At 41.4% G+C, this 23,920-nt stretch overlaps 1 protein-coding gene across 7 annotated transcripts in view; it reads left to right on the top strand.

Annotated features, from left to right (window-relative positions):
* The window catches only part of dnmbp (dynamin binding protein), a 54,232-nt gene extending 31,393 nt beyond the window's left edge, over positions 1–22,839 (top strand). For 3 of the 7 annotated variants that reach the window (XM_004567483.4, XM_004567485.5, XM_023153823.3), the window contains 13 exons: positions 15,348–15,559; positions 15,789–15,888; positions 16,202–16,349; positions 17,698–17,715; positions 18,781–18,980; positions 19,159–19,289; positions 19,392–19,496; positions 19,678–19,806; positions 19,897–20,232; positions 20,451–20,642; positions 20,739–20,937; positions 21,024–21,691; positions 21,866–22,839. In XM_004567483.4, coding sequence (XP_004567540.3) covers positions 15,348–15,559; positions 15,789–15,888; positions 16,202–16,349; positions 17,698–17,715; positions 18,781–18,980; positions 19,159–19,289; positions 19,392–19,496; positions 19,678–19,806; positions 19,897–20,232; positions 20,451–20,642; positions 20,739–20,937; positions 21,024–21,691; positions 21,866–22,051 — 2,624 coding nt within the window. In that variant the 3' untranslated portion in view covers positions 22,052–22,839. Of the gene's footprint in view, positions 1–3,732; positions 5,641–11,882; positions 12,043–15,347; positions 15,560–15,788; positions 15,889–16,201; positions 16,350–17,697; positions 17,716–18,780; positions 18,981–19,158; positions 19,290–19,391; positions 19,497–19,677; positions 19,807–19,896; positions 20,233–20,450; positions 20,643–20,738; positions 20,938–21,023; positions 21,692–21,865 lie in introns of those variants that run through there. The other 4 variants (XM_004567486.4, XM_076887519.1, XM_004567484.4 and 1 more) reach the window with 4 other exon arrangements.
* The last annotated feature ends 1,081 nt before the right edge of the window (positions 22,840–23,920 follow it).

Genomic DNA, 23,920 nt, shown 5'->3' with positions numbered 1-23,920 from the left:
ACCTAAGGAACCAGTGTTTCTAGACATAAATTCGACCTTTAGGCACTTTGTACTAGCAGCCTGTTGCAAAAACACAGAATTTTCTTTAGTGGAATTTCGAGTCAAATTTATGTGTAGTTTTCACTTTATTGCGTCACTACACATCCAAGTGCTTTACACAGGGATAGGAAGAGGAACACAAAGAGACATTTATAACATCTAAAATATATATCCTTGCTTGTCAAGCATGCGATGCATGCCTAAACAATCATGATAGAAATATAACAATACTTAGAAGTGGAAAACCACTATAAACTTGGTAAAAGCAAAACAACTGTAAAACTATGGGAGGAACCAATCCTCAGCTGCTTTACTGTCCACCGTAAATGAGTAATCTTTAGATAACATGCTGGCATTGGAACAGCCTATTAGAGAAAGACAAACTGTCTACAGATGAATAGTATCTGAAAGCCACGTACTTAAGAAATATAAAGATGGATGACTTTTATCGATAGAATTGTACAAACTCAGATTTTTTTGTCTTATATGCTTGTTTACATGCATGTTTCTGTAAATTGAATCACGTATTTTTTCCACGTTCCCAGTAAAATAAAAAGAAATAAGAGATGTCTTTTTTTCCCAGGACCTTTTCACAGTAGTGCATTTTGATGTCACCATCTGAGAATGGATTAAAATGACATTTTTATAGTAGCGAAGCTAAAAAAAGGACACTTAAAAAATCTGATCCCTATTTATCTTCTGTTTGTATAAACAGCACTGTTTATTACTTTTTTCATAGTGAGTAAGTATATCACTTTGTCAACAGTACAAGCAGACCAGATAACTGTAGTATGGGCATGTACTCGTTTAATTAATTAATACACTTTAAAATAGTTTTTTAGTCTTCATTAAGAAGCCTTAAATCCAATCACTCATAATGATTATATTTTATCAATCACTCTCCTGTGCTTTTGAATTCTTGGTCTTGGTGTTTGCTACTAAAACAATCAGCCTCAGGGCAGGAACAGGATCTGGTGGCTACAGGTTCCATTAAGGGTCATACAGCCACATATTTTCTGTTTCCTTACAACACTGCAGGAATTCTTTCACCCTCCATTCACAGCAATAAATCAGATATTCAGTCTCCTTTTTCCTTTGGTATTTGCTGAAGAGGAAAACAGTGTTTGACATGATAATCAAAGCATTGCAAAGAAAAGCTTTTAGTCTACAGTGTAGGTACAACATTACATTTGTCTTTGTTATTCCCATTTAATGCTTGGATAAAGGTGTGCACATATCAGGAATTCTTTCAGGATCTTTGTAGCAAAAAAACTCGTTTGTCATCCTGATGCTATGTGTCTGTATAGACACACGCGCCACTTAGGAATGAATGCTTTTACAGGGTGTGTTTATAAGTGTGACATCAAAAAGACAATAGAAGCTTATTGTGACAAGGCAGGGAGTAACTTCAACACTGCTCTGCCTTTTATTTACTTTCCTGAGGCCACTTCAAACCCATAAACAGGGATAATATTTTTGAACACATGCTACATTAATCAGGGTTTATTAATAAGTTTTAAATGCTAAACACGTCCCTTTTGGGGTGAAATGTTAAACGATATTCCTCCCACTGAAAATGCTACATCCAGATGAACAGCATCAATGTTTTGGGAACAGCGTGTTATAAAAAGAGGAGAAAAATGCATTTAAGTATTGTTTGTATGGCTCAAACCTATAGCTGATGATGCATGTCACAATATGGCTTATTGAGGTTCATCATATAATCTCGATATGATTTCTTTCATGTGCAGTTAGTATGAGTTTGTGGATATTGTAGGACAAAAATGTTTTATGTGATACGACTGTGCCAAAAGCTAATGTTTTGATCTTTTTGTCCAACTAGTACCATATGTTCTATATGCTATAGTAATTATGTGACAAAGCCTGTTTAAAAAAGCCTTTAAAAAGTGCTTGGTGGCAGTAAACAGTGCTCCCTTTCTTACAGACAAGTGCAGGGTTTTCTTTTCTCTTTAAGCTCTTTGACCTTGAGTACCTTTTAATTAAAACGCCTCCCTTCAACTTTCACGACACCACAGCCCGATCCTGATCTGTTTGTCACGGTTTGCAGTATCCGTGTCAGATTCAGGTTTCCCTCAGTTGGCCCACTATGAGAAAGTAGAAAGGCTTAATATATGACCTTATTTCTGGATGTTGCTTTTGCAAGAAATCTAATTATTAATCAAGTCCCGCACATGCACGTAAGCGGACACAGCCACAGAGAGGAATGCTGTATTTGACATTCCTGCAGCCAAGCACACAAACACAGTTTCGGTCGTGTTCTGCTATTGAAAGCTGAGATGTTGAAAACTGATAATTAAACAAGTCTGATGTAAGAAAAGAACAATGTCTAAGTAGGATTTCTATACTCAGTCCTACCTTGTGAAACTGAGGATTGACGGATGAGTTGCTAAATCATGGATATTAAATACTTACAGTAATCAAGACTAAAAACAGCTGTATTTTGTAATGTATTCACAGACTCTGAAGTCTGTTTTAGCTGCATCTGTGCTTGTGTTTCATTTTGACTTTTCTTCTCTGAATTTAACATTCGTAAAGCCTTTTATTGAGACATAAGCTCTGGTTTTATAAACTAGCCTGGTTTTATTTGCCCTGTAATTCCTAAACTAGGTATTCAGTGAACCAACCAATTATGTTTTAGATTAAAACTAGTTCATGTCTATGTTTCCGTGTGTATCACATAAACATTTAAACATTTTAGTTTAAGCAGGTCCCTTTAAACCTGTCCCTTTGGAACTGATGGAGATTAAGGGAGGCGATCTTATACTCCCGCTTTATGAATAGCCCAGTTTTTTTCTCACACTCAAAGGATCGTGTCTCTTCTGAGAGTGGGGACAGTCTCCAACAATAGTTCATTGTACTCACCAGCAGCTACGTTTTCACTAGCTGCTCTGGCTTGATCAGGCTGCATATGCTTTCAAAGACGTTCCCTCTCCACACTCGGTGAATAAATACAGATACTTTACTTGTTTGCTGCTTCACACTCATCTTTTAATCATTTATACATTTAAAAGCGAAATTCTTTCCAACGACATCACGTGGCAGTCTTTGTGCCTTAGTGGTTGCACTTTCATGATATGCAGGGGCAAAGTCAAACTGTAAGGATGAAGTTAGTTCAAGGTTAACTCATTCACTGCCATTGACGTCTATAGCCGTCAATTGCAGTGAATGAGTCAATGGGTTTAACTCATTCACTGCCAATGGCTGGCAGTGAATGAGTTAAAGATAACACCAGAAAGTTACAATAGCAATACTAAAGCTGGTTGTACACGCAGCCGAAAGTGAGTTAGGTCAGTGATGTGGTGGGAATTGCACTGAAGCCCACCGGAAAGAACAAAAACAAAGAAAACAGGATACAAGAAAAGACAGGATTGTTCATGCGATGGGTGGGGTGGGGGGGGGGGGTGGGGGGGGGCATGCAAAGGCAGACTGTGAAGTTTGTCCTCATCTACCTTCAAAGAAAATCTCCAGACAGGCTGTTTTCCTGCAAACACAGCTACTAACCAGTTTAAACAATGGGAGGAGCTGTTGGGCTAAGCTTCCACTCATGTGACTCTACTGAATCATTAACCCAAGGAGGCCACTCCTTCCCTTCCATGATTCGCTGAGGTGGCTACGGGGAGGACTGTTTCAGTTGCGCTGAGGGTTGGGGAGGTGCTTTGGCCAGGCAGTCCTGCGGAGGCAGTGGAGAGGAGGCAGAAAGAACAAGTGGAGAGTTACAGACAATATGTCAGGCAGGTGGAGTCTCCCACAGCGCTTTGTTATGGAATGCAGGACTTTGGAAATAGATTTTAAGCCACGTTGAGCAAGAAACTGTATCAGCTCCAGGCAGGCTGATTTAAACAGCAGGAGGCATGAAGAGCCCCGCAGTTTATGGCAACCCAGTCATGTTTGGTCCAGTGGATTGGAATCATCCAGGTGGTGCTCCAATGAGGAGAGGAAAAAGCGTGGAGGAGCTGGGGGACGCTGACTTGGCAAAAGAGAGGGAAAGGATTGCCCATCTGCAACATTTACAACAACTGCAGCTACAGCAGCAACAGGTTGGATATCCAGGGTATGGAGTCGTTCCTCCTGGCACTCCTCAGGCACCAGTCTTATTAGCGCATCCCGGTGACCCACTTCCAGCTCCACCTATGCCAGTACATGGTGGCCCAATGGTGCCAGCTGGCCCAATGGTGCCCGTTGGCCCAATGGTACCCGTTGGCCCGATACAGCCTCCTATGCATGTACCACCTCCGTGGCAAGTGCAGTACCAAGCCCAAGTTACACAGGGCAACGTCATCCACCAACAGAGCTGGGAGTATGAAGACCGTCATAGGGCAGCTTTCATGGATACAAGGCCTCAAGGCCAGGACGTTTACTTTCACCCTCGTTCAGAAGATGGTCACCTAAACTTGAGGATATCAGAATGGAAAGGCAAACATTGTTTTTATCAGGGTCCTGAAGATTACAGCCACCAGGGCTACAACAGAGTGCCACAAGAACAAGGAACTCATGATTTCAGAACTCAAGAAGGTTATAGTACACTGGACAAGGACAGAAGGAGAGATGGCAGGGTAAGAGAAAGTGACTCTGAACGTTATGACCATCGTAGTCACAGTGACATGGAGGAGTATGAGTACAATGACAAATACAGGCACAGGGATTATTATGAAAGGAAATACAATGAGCGTTACGAAGACAAGGAAAAGAAATACTATGAAAGCCGGAAACACCGTAGACATGATCTCAGAGAGCATGAAAGTTACAACAGTGAGCTTGAAGACTACCATGATCATAAAAACACTTATTCACACAGAGACAATTACAGGGACCGTGAATACTACAGTGACCCTGACAGGGATTATTATGACTCGAAAGACAGGCATCGCTCCAGAGACGAGGACTCTCACCATCGTCGAGATGAGGACCGCTACTATGATGAGCGAAAACAGAAGGACTATCACTACGATCGGCGTGCCGACCATCACTATGACCGCAGAGAAGATAACAGGGACGCTCACCGAAGAGCTGACGAACGGTACACCAGTAGAGGAAGACACCAGTATGACTCTGAAGTTGATGGACGCTGGAATTATAAAGAGAGGGACCGGTATTACAGATACAAGGACGCAGGAGATGACTGGAGAGATGATCAGTACGACCACAGACAGAACTACAAAACAAGGGAACACCTTGACCTGAGGGCTGCGGGCCACTATGACCACTACGACCGTGAGGATGATGGCCGATACTCTAAGGAAGAGTATCGAGACAAGTATCGAGACCGATACCGAGATTTGCGTTCACTGTCTATAGATTCACAATATGAGGAATACCCTACAAAAGATCGCAAGACTGAGGAGTGGGTTGAGCAGCAGAACCAAACATTGGCCCTCGGTGAAATACAACCATTTGAGGATCCTGTTGTGCACAGTGATGAGCAGGAGAAGGGATATGAGTCAAGCGGGGGGAGCGCAAGTTCAAAAATGGGCCGGAAGCCTGTTTATGTGGGCTCACTGGATCGTAACAGCATCTACAGGAAGACTGCTCCAAGCTCACTGCAACAGTCCCAGTATGCCACCACCAGGAAAAAAAAGCAAGGTAAACAAAAAGATACTGTCACATGAAAGAAGGTGCTTCCCATATTTGCACAAGTCAGGTCACTTGATCAGTTGTAATTCTGGTGAACATCACTCTATAGGCCATGAAGGCCTCAGTCACAGTTATTGTGGGTAAAACAGGCTTAAGAGGTTGACAGTCCTCACTTGTCATTTGTGACCTCTAGAGGTGCTTTTCTAATCAATGTTGGGGGGCCTCAGAGTGCTGACTAGTCACACTCACCTCCTACCTCATTTAAGAGTGAGTGCTGAAAGTGGTGTGTGTGTCTCAGTATCACCTATCTCAGATGAAAGTGAGCTGTCATGTTTTTGTAGTCATAAGAAACTGCAGAACGGGTTTTGTAGGTTCTTTACTTGGCTCTTGTTGGCTCTCCTCATTTGTGTTTCCTGTTTGTGTTCATGCTCTCCACTCACTGATGGTGTGCACACGTAACTCGTCTGCTCAGTTCTTGCATGACTGAAAGGTCAAGATTTTGTCGACTTAATTGTTTTAATGAGCCTGGCTTACAGTTAATTCCCCACTTAAAAAGGTTGTTGCCTAAAGTGGCTCTGATTCTGACAGAATTTGTTCTGTTTTGTACAAAAATCTTTTCTAAATTTATACATATACAGTTTTGGGCAGAAGTTCACCTACACTTATCGTTCTTTTAATATTATTTTTGAACTGTTCTTTTTCCAAGGTGGTAATGGTGGTAATGACTAAAAGACAAGAAATTACATTACATTTAAAGCCAGGAAGTCAACCAATTTAAATGAACTTCCATTTCTGCTAAGTTAACTTAACCAAAAATTAGTCGAGGTATGTGTGTATATATATGAGCCATATATATGAGCCTGTATGTATATCTTTGAAAAACAGTTAATTAAATTAACAGTAATTAATATTGAAAAGCCTAAATTTACCATGACATTCTCATGACTCTATGTAAACTTCCTACCATAATTTTACATTTGAGCCAAATGCAACAAAAAACAAAATCACTCAAAAATTGTTTTTGAGTGAACAATAGAGCAGCTTTTATAACTGGATAGTATTTGTAAATGGTCACGATACCTGAGTTTTAGTAAAAGAAGGAAAACAATATCAATCATTAAAAACAATATTGGCATTTCAAGAACCTCATTTTGGGGTTATAAAGAAGGGTTAACCCCCTTAAAATTAATTCTCTTACATGTATAAAATTCAGTACCTGAATGAATGAAAGATGAATCTTTGCATTAAAAGTATTGACTCTAAAAACTCATAGTATACATTAGTTAATGGGAATGGTCACGTACATTTTTAATGACTAAAAGACAAGAATTCAACACACAAATTTCTTTGGCTACTTTGTTACTAAGTTATTAATATTAAGTTCCAAAAACTACATAAAACTTGGATGTGTGGGATTCTTTTGTGGGGGTTTTTCATGGTAAATGTAAGTGAGGGAGAGCACTACTTTGACTCACTTTGTTTTGTCTGAGATGAAGCAGGTGGCGCCCCATGACCCCTCCCCCAGTCACCTAGAAACACTCACACTCAGACACACAGAGTCCACATCAGCCCCCACCGCACATTTCGGCAGTCCAAGTATTAATCCCTAGCGTCAGCATGGTGAGTGGATGGCGGGGGTCTGTCTGGTGCCAGGCAGTGGCCGGCACTGCCCTGACTCCTTCTCTGCAGGACTAGACTGATACTCTGAGTTCATGCGTGCATGTGTGTGCGTGCATGTGTGCTAGAAAGACCCTGGAGGCTTATTAAAGAAATAATTGCATTTTTGAAAACACACACGCGCACCACTTGCCTCAGCAGTGTCATCCGTTAATCTTGTTACACTGTTTCAGCCCTGTCAGGGGTTTGTCCTGAGTAAAGCATTTGATTGAAGGGCTAAAAACATTAGTCCATCTCCTTTACTGGGCTTACGCTGTGACATTGAGGTGTTGGTTAAGGCTTTTTGAGATGAACCTTACACATAGACAAGAGCTTCTATTCTTTGTAGTCCAGCATTATTAAACAGCTTCCTAAAAAAACAAAAAAAACAACCCTATTGAGTTGAACTATAAAAATTACAAAATGAAAAATTAGCTTGTTTTTTTTTTGTCCGTGATTGCTTCTGTTACAGGCTTCCTTACTTTAAATAGGAGGGTAAAACAACTGGCAAAATTATTCTTGAAGGAAGACATATCTTAACAGTTGAGCCAATTTAATGCACAAACGAGCCTAATGAAGCAATTAAATTGTAGTGGTGGCTTTATGATCCCATTTTTGAACTTCTAACAAATATAATCTGCTGTATACGCAGTTTTTTATTGCCTGTGTGTGAGTAATGTGTCGTCATCCATCTATGATCTGGCAACATATGCTGTGTTGTCCACTGTAATCCTTGAACAGTCTCTGCTATTGGTGGGCAGTGGGGAGGGAGCTCGGGTAGGGGAGCAAGGAGTTAAGACAGGAAATCTCACATCGTCTGACAGCTATGCTGTAAAGACGTCTTATCTCAATGCTGGCAAGCAAAAAAAAAAAGTCAGTCGGCAAAAAATTAAGTCAGCTTACTCAAGTGTGCATGAGTCACCAGTAACCACGCTCGTATGGTGTGTCCATTTTTATACTTGGTCCATCCTGGCGTCTTAAAGATTTTGTTTTTGAATTATGTCATCGGGCTTTCTTAAACCATTTGATAATCATGCTAGTTTCATCTAGATTTTGTGATAGTTTAGCTTTTCCATCTCATCTGAAGCCATTTTTCATTTACATAGCTTTTTATCCACTACTATGAAAATGCTAAGCGATGTATTATTTAAGGTGTTTTATTTCGAATTTTAAATGTACCAACTTTTCCAAAGAGTTTGAAAGATTGATGGTGCCACAGCAACTACAGCATTCAGATCTCTACGTGCTTTATTTTGGTGTTAGATGACACTGCTGGTACCTGCATGAATCAAGACGGATGTTATCTGTTTATTTGACGTCACACTGTGGGAAAAGATGCAGCATATTCGTTTTTGACCTGGTGGACTTCCCACTTTTAGGACTAGTTGTCCTCCTGACAAGTACAAGTTTATTCATCAGGCTTATATAGTTGTCAGTCTTCACGTAGATGCAAATTCCAGATATTTAATTCATTCACCAAAGACATTACTTAAATATTTTATGTTGCAACATTGGCTATATTTTCAAGACTTCGTCTGTGGCATTATGTCTTAATGTTTTTGGTTGAATGTGTGCATATGTGTTGGAGTTGTGGAGGGCACTTCTTGTAATTTTGAACAAACAGCCATTTGGACTCAAGGATGGTAGTCCGAGGTCAAGTTTATTGTGATGCAACATAATGAAAAATGTCATTCATATGAGTACAATCTCTCTTTTTGGACTCAAGAATGAAGCTTTTTGAATCTGGCCATCTTCATGATATATATCATGAGTTTTGTCAGACTTGGACATTAATCTGGATGTTAACCTGTTAACCGCACAGCAAGAAGGTCCTGAGTTCAATTCCATCATCAGGCCGGGGTCTTTCTGTGTGGAGTGTGCATGTTTTATGATAGCTGGGATAGGCTCCCGGGACCCTGAAAAGGAGAAGCGGATGGATGGAGCTCAAAACTATTATGACTACCTGAAGCGTACAAGCTTAGCTGCTCTTTAGGAAGCATGAAGATTACTATCTGCAGCGTTTAGACATTCATTGCAAGTGTACAACATATTTTTCTTTAGCTGTGGGAAAACCGACGATGCCCCAAGCAAGGTCTTTGTTATTACATGTCTAAAAATTAGCAAAGGGATAAACCCACAGGTTTCGTCATCCCAAACTCTGAAAACCGTTCTCACACTCTGATCACACTGCATTTATTTTCCCATGAAGAGCACTAGTTCTTGGGCCATAGCTCTCAAAGTATACATGAGTGTGAAAATATAGCATAATGGGTTTTTTTTTAAATGCATTTGCATGCATGAGCAGGTGACTGTGAAGCCCAAAAAGACTCATTGTCTTCTTCCTTTCAGTAAGGCTGAAGACTGTACTGCATTTGTGGTTGAATAGATCCCCACTTAATGCTTTTACTTCCTGCACATTTGCAAAACTCAAGTTCTCTTGAAGTAATTGCATATTGTTCCTTACAAAAATCAGGGGAGCTGAGAAACTTAAAAGAAACGAGGGATCAGACTCTTGGCCCTATTTGGTATACATTGTACCAGCTTTTTTTTTTATTTCAGTATGTTAATTAAACTGTAGCCTCATGTTGTTTAATTACCCCATGAGCTAGAGAAATGCTGTAGCTGTTCGTACACTTGGTCCTTTTTGTTAACAAGTTGGGTTATATCACTCGGCGTCCAAGAACGAGCAATAAGGACAGAATTAAATCCCGTATCAGCACACGGCCTGCTTTTCTTATATGAGATTTGAAGCCAGCCGTGGTAGACAGGTTGCTGTGAGAGTTTTCCAGGAGCAGGAATGTGACCCTTCTGACATTTGAACCTAAAAAAGATAAACAGGATGGTATGTCACTGAGTAAACTCCTTTTTTTCCTCTCCATTTTTAACTGACCTTCTACCTGGGACAACAGCTGGTCATACGCAACGTGTGAAAATCTAGCATATTGGCTTTTCTTGTGCATTTGCATGCATGAGCAGGTCGTTGTTTTGAATAGTTGCACAACTCGGACTAATAAAGAAAACCCTAATCTTTTTCAGTAAGCTCTGAGAAAAATTGAAGAAGTTGACACAAACCGGTGTCACCTCTTTTTTTTTTATTGCATCCAGTAATCACAAGTCAAGGCTTGTGAAGTTTAAAAGCTGTTGCAAGTGTTGGCATTTTATAGTGAGCTTGTGCTCAAGCAGCTGCATGTCCCATCACACACTCGCAGACTTGCCCGTGTGAGCATTCGAGTAAAAAAGCACTGCCGCCTTTTTAAAACTTTGTTTGATATGAGGAAGGGGGGGAGCCCCTGCTATTCTTGTTGCTATGGCAACCGTGCACTGCGTGGTGAACTTTGAAGCACAGCACACAGCACTGATTGTGTCTGACCTTAGAGCGGCCTGTGCAGGGCAAACTTTCGACTTTGCACAGCTATTAGTGCAGCAGAGAGCGAGACGAGTGTTCTTGGCTGTGTTTGTGAAACAAAGTCACACATCATAAACGCACAGAAGTTCTTAAAAGGAAAGAATTTCGTTGACTTTTATATAATCTATAAAATCCTCAAAGGGTAAAAACCAACCAAACATATACTTAAATGCAAGTTTAATAGAAAGATGATTTAGAGAGTAGATGCTTAATCTCAGCTTCCTAATTTTGATAAAATTCAGGCTGGCACAGGAGGACCCCAGAAAGATGTCAGCACATTGGGAAACGTGAACTAGATTAATCTCGGGAGTGGACTACACTTCCAGAAACTGGACTTCTCCCAATCTCTTTCACAACTGGTGCTGTAGCCACATGTGAGCTCATGTGGTGCAGTAAATCAAAAGTGTTTTTCCATCAAGAAAGCTGTGTGAAGAATCCAAGAAGTGGCATGGATTTTTTATTATTTATACAGCACATTTTATTACATTAAGGACACCTCATGTGCCTTACATGAGGTGAAATACATTTAGAATCACATATTTAGCGGAGATGCTTCTGTCTGCACTGTATTTGGGATCAAGAGGAAGTAATATATGAGAAGGAATTTGATTTTCCTCTATCAAAACAGCGTATTTGACATAAATTATTATTATTATTATTATTATTATTTTATTTTTATTTTTTTACCTGTATTTATATAGCGCTTTACTAGTCCCTAAGGACCCCAAAGCGCTTTACATATCCAGTCATCCACCCATTCATACACACATTCCCACATATAGACTTAAATAGCATCAGTACATTCAATAGAGAAATCAGCTTTTGCATTCGGCGTATAAGGTTGAGCATGACACAGTGACAGATGATTTTAGCCAAGATAGATCTGTGCTCACACAGCAGCTCATAGCAAACCTTTCCAAATCTGCACAACATAATGATCCCAAGCAGATTATATATTAATAGAGCCAAAATAAAAGTATACTTACAGCCATTCTGTGGCAAACAGTGTGTTTTCTAGGATAACACTGATGCACACTGTATGCAGCATGGATTTAGGTCAGAATTTAGTTAATGCAGGACACCTGAACAACAAGCAGGCACAGTCCAGCTCCGGGTTTTACCGTCCTCCCTGGTGTGTGCATGCTTGTGTGTAACGATGGTGGGCTCCCATCCTTTCTCATGGTAATTGGAGCTCTGGAATGGACCTGCACGTCCTCCACAAGCCTCGGGAGCTGGACTTCAGATTGACAATGGTCTGTCTTAGAATGGGTAGCATTGTTTGAAGCGCTATGCGTGAAGGGGCGTGTGCTTGTTTTTGGAGCGGTTTTGGAGGAAGTTGCACACAGCAGGTGGGTGAAGCCTCAACATCTTGTCTTCTCTCCCCTTTTTTTCCCCTTGGTAAAAACACCTTGCTTTGGAGAGACATAGGGAATATGTAAAGCTTTGATAAAGGGCTGTGAAATTAAATCTATTTCTTTTATGCATTTAATATTTAGCCTACTTGGGAATTTTCTCCAGTCAAATCTGTTTTTTGTGCATCCATAACCCAGGAATTCTGACAGAGTTGCTGTTTGTTTGTTCTGTCTGATATCTGAACTCATGGTGGCCCGTTCTAATGTATCAGCTGTGACTGTATCGCTCACATAACAAGTATGTGTGAGTCACCCCGGATGACAGAAGGTTGACAGCGCAGTTTAGCAAGAGCTGTGTCTGTCTTACATCACTTGATAGTGCTGCTGATTGACGTATACTCCCTGCTGAGGATTTGTGCTTTTATCTATAAGCTCAGTACTGAATGTGATTCATAAGGCGGAGGTTTGTCACTGAATTTCCATGAAAGTTTACTCAGTAAATCCCAGAACCATCCCAGCATGAAACTGAAGGAAAACTTTTTATTCTCAACCCTTCTCTCCACCTGTTCCAATTTCACCTGTTGAAGCCTGTTGATCACAAATAGTGACACCATGCCTTTGTGAGCCCTGACTGTGGAAATAGACATTTAGTATCAGGATGTCATGGATTATTTATCATTTGTTGTCCTCAAAAGAAGCCCTGACCGGTTCTTGTCATGTTTTTACAGTCGTCTTTCTGTATATAGGACTTCTTTTTTATTAAAGGTGCAGAAATATGGCAGTTTTTGCTCCAAAATCAGCAGATTCTGAAGTATTCCTATAGGACATTTAGTAAAAAAGATTTATTTTTAATTATGTCCCATATTAGTTATCCTGGATAGGGCTTTAATAGGAAGTCTTTGTTTGTTTTTAATGTAACTGGGTCAGTGTTTGAATGTAATTCACAGAAACCCCCCTCCCAGTCTCCTAAACTTTAGCAGGCACTATGTATTTTAAATGTTTACTGGTTAGCAATCAATGGTGTTTAAAATGAACAAAATTAGACCTTTTTATATTAAAAAGAACTAGTTTACAGAACTCATCTGGCTTCAGATCATTGAGAAAGCTCATTACTTATAACATTTACTGTTTGTGCTGAGGGATCGGCCTGATTATTGGCAGTAGTCACAGGTGTCTCATTCCATACAGAGATATGGAATTATTGTTGTAAGGGTGTTTCCTGTTGGCTGAGTTTACTGCTAAGTGACTTGTTCTCGACCTGTTTTGGGGTTGTATTCGCAGCCATTAAAGCAGGCCTACAATAAACCCTCTTTGCATTATTTTACACAACAAAGAAAAATAAAATTCCACACAAGTGGGTCAAAATCCGGTCTGGCGGCCTCGCGAGTCAGAAGCGTACGGAAAAACATGTGAAGTGGAGCATGCGCCATCGCCGCGTTTGTGTGAGCGGGATCAAATGTGGGAATGAGCCGATTGCTTCCAATTAAAGCGGGAGCCTTTTGTTTTTCCTCTCCCGACTGTGTCACCGTGTGACTTTCAAAAACTAATTGGTGAACTACTTTCTCGTGGGTGGGGAGACACATGGGTGCGAGTGGTGAGAAAAGCTCCTTTGAGTTGAGCTTTAGCCCCGTCACGTGAGGAGAGTGAGGAGGAGGGCGAGGAATGCGCACACAAACACACACTGCAGTTACAAAGTGTGGATTCATCCAGTTTTTGTTGGGCTTTTTTGTTTGTTTTTTTAAAAGGTTTTCTAGAGTCTTTAAATTCGTCTTCAACACTCCTTTAACATGAAGCTAGTTTAGATATTCTAGTCCCGTTAGGGATGTGACGCAAGGCTGTGACTTTGTTGTGGTCTGAATGTGTGTTTGTGTGGCGTACTGCTGCACTGGGGAACATGAGGGTAAGCAGAGTTAACTTCATTAGCCTCCGACAGCATCTGTCAGTGGAGGCAGGGTGACGTCACCCCGTCGGTCGGTCCAACACGCCACACGCTGGATCTACTCAGTGTTTCCTCTTCTTGAGCCAATACCTAGAGGGGAGAGTAAAACTAAAGTCCCAGCAGGGTCAACGGATAGTACAGAAGAGAGAGAAACAGTGAGATTTTGGTAAATGGCCTGTATTTATATAGCACTTTACTAGTCCCTAAGGACCCCAAAGCGCTTTACACAACCAGTCATCCACCCATTCACACACTGGTGATGGTAAGCTACATTGTAGCCACAGCCACCCTGGGGCGCACTGACAGAGGCGAGGCTGCCGGACACTGGCGCCACCGGGCCCTCTGACCACCACCAGTAGGCAACGAGTGAAGTGTCTTGCCCAAGGACACAACGACCGAGACTGTCCAAGCCGGGGCTCGAACCGGCAACCTTCCGATTACAAGGCGAACTCCCAACTCTTGAGCCACGATCGCCACGATTTTATGAGTTATGGTTCAATTAAAACCAAAAAGATGGAACAAATAAATCTTTATGTGCATTTGCACTAATGTAAACATCTAATATGTAATATATGCCTTAATTTGATGCTGTTTAATCGTTTTATTTGCCACACTGCAAACAGGAATATTTGCATCCCTTACTGTTCTAATATCAGATGATACATTAATGGCTAAATTGTTTAAATGCATGATGAATAATTTCGGTGCTCATACACTAACACTTTTTTCCCTCTAAGTGGACCTTGGACTTGCAGCGTCGTTTATTTTTTGCTTTGTGGTATTGAAGGATTTGCATGTGTGTTCCACCTGCAGTGGGTTCAGCGTACATGTGTGACACAGATGGATCCCGTTCTCATCACCCACCAGTTCTGTTATCTTTTCATCCTCTCTTCCCCTCTCTAACTGTCTCATCTTTAAAGTCCATAGAGCCTGTGTGTCTGTAGTTGCTGTTGCAAGCTATTGTCCTGCACACAAAAGGCCCGAGTCCACTCCAGTTTTATGTCCATTCATAAAAAGCAGCGGCGCGTAAACAAGGCTTTCCCTCCAGTTCAGGGCTCCCGAAGAGATCAGGCCTCCGTGAGCGATAGCGGAGACATTGATCAAAAGCTAGGCAACGAAGAGCAGCGGGCAGACCGGGTGGCTGGGCAAGAGCGTGTTTGGTTACAAATGAGAGGAGACGTGGGATGGGAAACTTCTTCTCTTGACTCTGCTTACTGTCACCTTGGCGAGAGCAGCAAGTGATAAACTAGAGAGGAAATTCACCTCTTAACAAAAAACTGCAAGAACTAGATTTTAAACAATTATTCTGACAAAAACGTAAAACACTGATGTAAAATGTTTGAACGCTCTCCTGTTTTTGCAGAGATGACGCTTTTGCCGTCTGAACCTAAAACTCTGGAGTCCGCCCCCGTCTCCGCGACGCCCAGCACCAGCACGGGGTCTGAGGATCCAGAGACCAGGATGCTAGAAAAGAGGTCAAAGGTCATCGAGGAGCTGCTGCAGACAGAGAGGGACTACATCAAAGATCTTCAAATGTGTGTCGAGGAGATCATTGAGCCTCTGCAGCAGAAGCAGGTAAAAGGATGATAAACATTGTGTTTCCAGCCACGTTAGGACAAAAAGGGAGTTTAGCAAATACAAGATAAAGCAGCTGTGTGTGGGACAGTTGGTGCAGAAGCATTGGAAAATTTGACAAATGGATAAATACATACAGGAATAATGGCATATAGCTGATATGTGGCGCCATATTCAATTAAAAAACCAATAATTTTTGCTTATTTTAACACGTTCTGTCTTCCCAAAGGTGAAGAATGTGGATTACGAGGGGCTCTTTGGCAACATCAGCTCAGTGATTGACCTGTCACAGCGGCTGTTGAATTCACTGCACGAGACTGACTCCATAGGTAAACAGCCTGATATTTAAGAAAAGCAATACTTCTTTTCCATGTTATGCTTTGTACTTTTCTGCTTTAGTTCATCCAAATCTGTCACCTAGTTGAATTTTACTGACCGAATGAGCCTCTGAATACACTTAAAAATCAATCTGCCATCAAGGAGGTCATCTGTGAATGTGCGCGTGCGATTTTTAAGAAGAATTATGTCTTTTACAGGAAATCTTTGTGTATTTAATTTTTTTTCTTTTAATGAATGGACCTCTTCCTGCACACTTTGCTTTTTATAATGAACACGTTGCATTTCTGTACCATTCCCTCTCAGGTAAGGTATTCCTGGACTTCAAGGTAGAATTGGAGGAGGTTTACAAGCTCTACTGCCAAAATCACGATGATGCCATCTCTTTGCTGGAGACCTACGAGAAAGATGACAGCATCCAACACCACGTGTTGGAGTGTCTAAAGAGACTGAGGTGAGTCACACACACACACACACACACACACACACACACACACAAAGCACCCTTTAAAGGTTTGCTCTTTAAGTTGAGATTTCAGCCATGTTTGCATGGGAGTGACTGAAAACATGCATGCTGTGTGAGCATGAAAACACAAAGGCAAGAGTGGGTTCAGTGTTCAGTGTTTGCCGAGCGAGTTCAAAAGGTGGAAAAATGATTAAAACATTTTCATAATGTCACTGGGTCATCGTACTTGGATTTAAATGAGTTTTATAGCTGAAAAGCTGAAGAAGAATACTAAATATACTATGTAATGAATTTTTGTATAGTGTACGTTGAGATTTTCCTGTTACTTCATAGCTTGTGGAAGCGATTTCTGAACTTTGAACTGCAGCGTGTAGGCGAGTTATGGAAGTGAAGTTCATTTTCTGGTACATCTGCAAACTAAACAGCTGTTTAATCAGTGAAGACGAGAGAGACGTCTCGTTTTTAGTCACTGCTGAAGGGAGTGTGCTCTGTATGTCTGTAGACTTGAGTTATGTGAAGCAGTTCAGAAATGTGTCCTACCTGGTCTCACCTGTCCAGTTTCAGCATAAGTGACTCAGATACTTGAGTTTACACTGGCGCGTTTCTGTTATGTGTGGTTATCGCTCTAAAGTTAAAGATAAACACGGGTTGTGTTAGGCCGGAAGATGTTAAAGGGGGGGAAAGGAGGCTGTGTTTAGAAAACAAAAGGAAAGAGGACATTGTACAGCTCAACTATGCTCGCTGCTAATTCCTTGTTGACAACAGGTTGCTAGTGTCCGTTTTTGGTAGCCTCCTCATGGTGTTAGCACTCTTTTTAAATATGTTGCAACATACAAGGCTTTGAAAAGGTCACGTGTGCTGGCCCGTTCCAGAAACTGCCAGTGGTTGTTGATTGCGCTGAAGTTTTACTGCCAGCCTGGGCATCCGTCCAGGTTTCAAAGAGAATCTACCAAACAAAACCATAACAACGGCGGGTGGAGCTGGCTTCAAAGTCTCATTCGTTTCGATTCGCCCTTTAGTTTTTAGTCAGATCGTAAGACAAAGTCAAAGAGAGCTTTATTGTCGTCTCAACCCCGTGGAAGTGAACAGAGACGAAACTATGGACGGTCCAGGGCCCATAGTGGGATTAAAAAGACATTATGCTTAAATGCCAGGATTTACAAATATAAGCTACAATATACCAAATATATGTATAATATGTATAGACCAGTATCCAAAATACAAAAGTGAACTCTATGGTTTAAGATTTTAACATTCCTGAAAGTTCAGGCTCAAGCTCACGGTGTAAACCTTGTTCCTGTCATTTCTCTATTTCTTCCCATTTATCCTTCAACAGGGCCATTTATCTCGAGTGGTAAGTCTCCATAACGAGTATTGTCATGATTTCCAGCATGAGAATCATTTTGACAGCATGACTGTCGCTAACTAACCTATTAAAAGTGATCCGTGTTTGTGCATGTGTGTGTTTTACAACGTGCGATGGCTAAAAAATGAGTGTGGAGGACTTTAAAACCATCTCTCCTTTTTAATTATTTCCATTTTCCTTTTCTGGATTTAGCTGGAAAATGGAAAATATTGCGTTGTTTGTGTTTTGCATGCGCATGTGTTTTGTTTACTGTTGCTATGCAGACAAATGTTTATTTCAGTGTCTTTTTTAATCCTCTTCTTTCCTGGTGGTTGGATGAAAGAGTTCGATTAAAAAATGAACTAATTGTGGAAGCTTGGCTCCACTACTGAAGACTTTGGGTTATTATCTCAAAATTTCAACTCCTATGCAAATTTCTGAGAAAATAACAAAATAACTTAAAAAAAGGAATTATTAGGTTGAAATTTTGAGATAACTTGAAATTTTAGGCTCTACCTGGTTTAAAAAAAAGTATTTTCAGTGGTGGAAATAAACTTCTATGCTCATCTAATGCCATCTCCTGGACTAAAATTGCAGCATAGTCTTATATTTTTTGACAAAACACTTGAAGTATATTTATGGCCTGCTGGTCTGGACAGAATCAGGCTGTAATCAGTGTCATAAACTTGTGAAATTTGGTGAACCTCACCTATAAATTAAAGCTGATATTCAGAAAAATGTAGTTCCAGCTGAAAACAACCAAATTAAATGGTTATATTGTTTTCGCTGTCTTATTTCATTCATTCATTTTTACTTGTGTCAAACATTAGTCCTGTAGATTGCATTAAAGCTAAGTAATTTTTTTCCTCTGCCTCCCCTGCTATGATACCTGCCATCATCAGAGTCTATGTATATGTGGTGATGGTTCCACGTCATTGGATAGTGCTATCCACATGATCGCCATCATGCTGAGACATGTACATGGGAGGAAGCTGTGGCTTATGTGCTGAAGTGTAACATGTTCTCATTTTCCTCTTACCCAAATGCTGCTTGTTGTCTCTGCCCTCCTTTCAGGGGTAAAACGAATTACATCAACCTGGGCTCATTCTTGATTAAGCCGGTGCAGCGAGTGATGCGTTACCCGCTGCTGCTGACGGAGTTGCTCGGGGCCACCCCGGAGAGTCACCATGACCGGGCCCAGCTCACTAAGGCCGTGCAGGCCGTCAAGGACATCAATGTAAACATCAACGAGTACAAGCGCCGAAAAGATCTCGGTAAAGCATCCGGGTGTTAATTAAAATCCACATTTTGCCCTCGCGTATTTCCAGCAAGCTCAAAATGTAGTGACAGGTGTCAGTTTGTTTTGTCTGTGCTTGAGTTGTGCTTGTCGGGTTCTTAAATATGCGGTCAGGGCTGGTTTGACGGCTCAAGTTTTCCCTCTGCTGTCCACAGTGGTGAAGTACAGGAAAGGGGACGAAGACACGTTCATCGACAAGATCTCCAAGCTGAGCATGCACTCGATTATCAAGAAGTCGAACCGCGTCAGCAGCCACCTGAAGCAACTCACAGGAATTTCACCGCAGGTATATTTCCCGCCATCGGTGGAAGTGTTTGGAGAGAATGTTGCAGATGAAAGCGCGCTTGTCTGAAAAATGCTTGATCTGATGTTCTGTGTTTTTCCCCAGATTAAAGATGAAGCGTTTGATGAAGCTGAAAAAAGGTTCAGGCTGCAAGAGAGACTGATCAAGTCTTTCATCAGAGATATTTCCCTGTACCTGCAGCATATCAGGGTAGGAGTTCATTATCTTAATAGTAGCTGAAGCTTTTATTTATTTTGGCAGTCTTTAAAATGATTGGTAGTGCATAGTGTTTGACATATTACCTAAGACATTTTGATAGTAAAATACAACTCCTGCATATCTTTTCTTTTCATATACTGTATAATAACTGTGAAAATGCACCTGTCATCAGGAATCAGCATCTGTGAAGGTCCTGGCAGCCATCAGTTTCTGTGACATCTACACGGAGCGCAGTGTGCTGGATCCCGACCGATTTCAGAGAGCTCACCGCTACATCAGCGACAAAAAGTTTACAGAATTTGTAAGTGCTCTTCTTCTCCTTACCGTTACTTACACTGTGAAAGCACAACCTCTGATGATCCCTTATCTGCCCGCATCATCTGTCGAGCAGAAGGAGCGCACAGAGGCCTTAGTCATCAACCCGCTCACCCAGCTCCTCCTCATGTTTGCCGGGCCCCACAAACTCATCCAGAAGCGCTTCGATAAGCTGCTGGACTACGACAACTGCAAGGAGCGCGCCGATCGCTTTAAAGACAGACGCACCCAGGAAGAGCTGCAGGTGACACGCAATACTTACGAAGCGCTCAACGCCCAACTTCTGGACGAGCTACCGAAGTTCCACGGCGTGGCAGAAGAGCTTTTTACAGGCTGCGTGAGGGCTTTCGCTCAAGCCCAGAAGGACTTCATGAAGACGACGCTGGGAGAGCTGAAGCCACTCCTACAGGTTGTGAGTGTTTGTTTATGACAGTGTGGGAGGAGCATAAATCTGACTTTTTCTTAATAAAAATACGTTTGGGTATCTTTAATGTAAAAATACTGTTTAAAAGATTTAGATGTAGGTGGCTGTGGCTCAGGACTATGATCAGGCCGTCTAAATGCAGTGTGAGTGTGTAATTATATATTTTTTTTTTAACTCTGATTTTTTTTCTTTACCTTTATGTCCAGTTTTCTAACAAAGTTGGCACGGGGAGCAACCTGATTTCACAGTTTCAAGAAGAGCACAGTCAAGTCCTCCAGCTTCTTCAGAGCTTTAGCTTCTGCCCAGAGAACCTGCCTCCGGCCTCCGCCGCCACAAAAAAGCCCTTTGAGAAGAAAACTCTGGAGAAGCAGACTTCTAAAAAGCAAGTCCAGGGACCTGTGAGTAGAATTGTGATGACATTTCATTTCTTATTCAAACAAAACAACAAAGGAGTTTTGCCAATGATCTAAACGAATGTCTTTGGCATCCTTTAGCCCAGCCACGTCCCGCAGACAGACGAGCACCGTGCAGAACTTCTGGTGCGCTTTGGCCCTGAGAAACTTTACCAGGCAGATAGGAATTTTAATGCTGCGCAGGATCTGGATGTCTCTATACAAGAGGGAGACCTTGTGGGTGTAATCAAACAGCAGGACCCCATGGGAAGCCAGAACCGCTGGCTAATTGATAATGGAGGTAGTGTTTATTTTTTGTCTACTTTAATTGATATACTCTTCAGCCAAATGTTGCAGCAATATAATCTTGATATTCTTGTTTTCCAGTCGGCACGGGTTTCGTATACAGCTCCTTCCTCAAACCCTACAATCCTCGAAGGAGCCATTCAGACGTCTCCATCGAGAGCCAGTCGTCCAATGAGTCGGGCTACGGTGGCTCCTCCCCTGTTTTCTCCCGCCAGAACAGCAACAGCACGCTGACCTTTAACCAGGAAACAGCCACTGTCAGCTTTACGCAATCCCAGAGCCATTCATCCCCACAGCCGTCGCGGGACTCTGCCTCATCTCGTAGGAGTCACCAGAAAGACGTACCGCACCCCGACTCTGCCAGTCAGAGCAACTCCATGAACTCTTCACCCCGAAACCCCTCAAACCGCAAGGAGTTTTCAGATCAAACGCACCGAAATACCTCCAGTCACAGAGACGTAGAGCCTTCTTACCGGCACTCGGGCAGTCACAGAGACTCGTACGACACGAGTTACGGAAGTTCAAGCGGACACAAGGAGATGTCGGACCTCTCTGAGACAGACTCTTATTCTTCGCAACGTGACAATCACTCGCAGCAGTATGGACACACAGACAAAAGCTACAGTTCATATCAGTGGAGAAACGGAGACAGCAGCAATCAGAAGAAACCTGTTTATTCCAGAGAGGAGTACATCGAGCCAGAGCCAGAGCCAGAACCAGAACAGGAGAGTGAAGTGGACGGACATCAGGTAAGATTTTATTTGCTCAAATGTCTCTATAAATGGATTTATGATGCCAAAAGAGTCAACTTCATTCAGGCGTTACTGGATGTGTAAATAAGCAAATATTCCAGTTGTATTGGAAAGATCTGCTCCCCCTAGTGACCAAAAACACTAAAGACATCTTTGACGTGTTCATTTCAGATCTACTATGCCCTCTACTCCTTCACCGCCCGTTGTGCCAATGAACTGAGCATCTCAGCCAATGAGCAACTGCGAATTCTCGACTTCAAGGACATGAACGGCAACAGCGAATGGTGGCTGGGGGAGGCGGGCGGTCGGCGAGGATATGTGCCTTCCAACTATATACGCAAATCTGAATATACATGAACAAATGTTGCGGGGGAGAAATGAGACTGAACTTTAAGAGGCATTAAGAAGGTTTAACTCTGTGAGCAAAGAGACAAGAAAGTGAAGTGTTGTCTGAGCAGTGCTGCAAACCGCCCCTGAAAGTCTATGTTTATAGACTTTTTCTTTTTTTATTATTATTATTTTTACTTGCTGAGAAACTGCACGCTCCCCAAGCCCCACTTAGTTTCCTGTGGGGGGAAAAAACCTGTGAATTGGAACAAACTTGCCATATTTCTTTTTTGGGGTTTCAGTTAAGAGAACAGTCTTTAGGATCAGCTCATTGGGAGATTGCAATGAAACTGTGAATGTTTTTGGTTCAGACTGACTCTTAAAGCATTGAGTGGTATGTGGACAGACTGACCTGACACTGTGTTAACTCCTTTTTTTTCTTTTTTTTCCTGCATGTGGTTTGTTCCACCACTGTAGTGGTAACTATGAGATGAATTTATAACATTCAGTTGAATAATCAGTGTTTGAGGCAAAGTTTGAAGTGTCTGCAGAGCCATCGGCAGGATTTTGGGGTGTTGGACTGAAATCAACATTCGTCATATAGTTTACAAGCACTCCTTTTAACCTTTGGGTGAATTGACTCCCTGTAAACTGGTTCTTTAAGAGAACAGGGAGAGGGAGACTTGCAGTCTGATTGGACCCTTCTCTAAATGCTTCCCATGTATTTTATAGGATATATGATGCTGTATATTGAGATGGTATTGTACCCACTGTAAAGTGATCACTGAATAAAAAACAAACTAGCTGAAAAAACTGTTGACAGTGTTTGTTGGGTTTTTTTTCTGCTCAGCTTAGGCATAGTGGGGTTAGTAAACAGTGGAGTTACAGTGTTGTAATCTGTGCTACGTTCCCACAGGCACACGAACACAACACACACAAAAACAGCACAGTTCAAAAATGTTTTTTTTATCCTTATAAAGCTATGGATGAGTCAAAATGAGTAAAATTCAGATCATCTCAAACTTTTTGACTAAACTAAATGAACTAATAATAAGAATAACTTTGATTTACCTCTTGGGATCAGTAATGTGTCTGACTTGGCTCATCTGCTAAATTAGTAAAGTTTAAGTTTAATAAAGTTTAATAAAATTGAAAAAACTAATGTAGAATTTGCAGTTGCAGGAGGAGGCTTCCATAGCATCTGAACTAGCTATTCTGAACTCTGTAAAACTTAAAGGACTGGTTTCCTTCTACTTCTGATAACTAAAATCAACAGAGATTTATATAAAGCAACAGTGACATGACATAAAATACAACTCTGGGGCCAGGATGAACCCCCATCAATCGGATTTTGAACAGGAAATATGACATTTGAACTTGTCACTGTGTTGCATCAAGCAGAATGATTTATAAGAAAGAAAGAGAATGGATGGATTTCACTAACTTGTGCTCTGTGTTTATGAACGTAGGACACCAATTGTAGGATTCTTGAAAACATGCTTTGCTACTGCTGTTTCTTTTTAAATTCACACAAAAAATCTTGACATGTGGCAAATTGGCTCTCATCTGTAGAGTTATAAACCATGCCGCTCAAGCAGGTGCAGAATGTGGTTTGTTCGAGACATTATCTGAAATAACACATCTGGATTGGCCAGATGGCAACATATGTTGCTCTAAGTTACTTAATATGTTAAGTATCAATTTGCTTTTTCCAGGGAAAAAAGTACATATGTTTATTTTGTTGTTTTTTAGAGAATATTCGCTTTTTTGTGCCTTGCATTTATTTTCCTTATCTGAGCTCACTTTACAGTTTGATAACTCTGCTATAGTTTATATACTTTTTGTCTACTTTTGTCATGTGACTGTTATATTAGAAATTGAGAGACAGAGAGAAATTCA

The sequence above is a fragment of the Maylandia zebra genome, linkage group LG8 (assembly GCF_041146795.1).
Source record: "Maylandia zebra isolate NMK-2024a linkage group LG8, Mzebra_GT3a, whole genome shotgun sequence".
NCBI classification, from domain to species: domain Eukaryota; kingdom Metazoa; phylum Chordata; class Actinopteri; order Cichliformes; family Cichlidae; genus Maylandia; species Maylandia zebra.
This window is presented reverse-complemented; position numbering and strand designations above follow the sequence as displayed.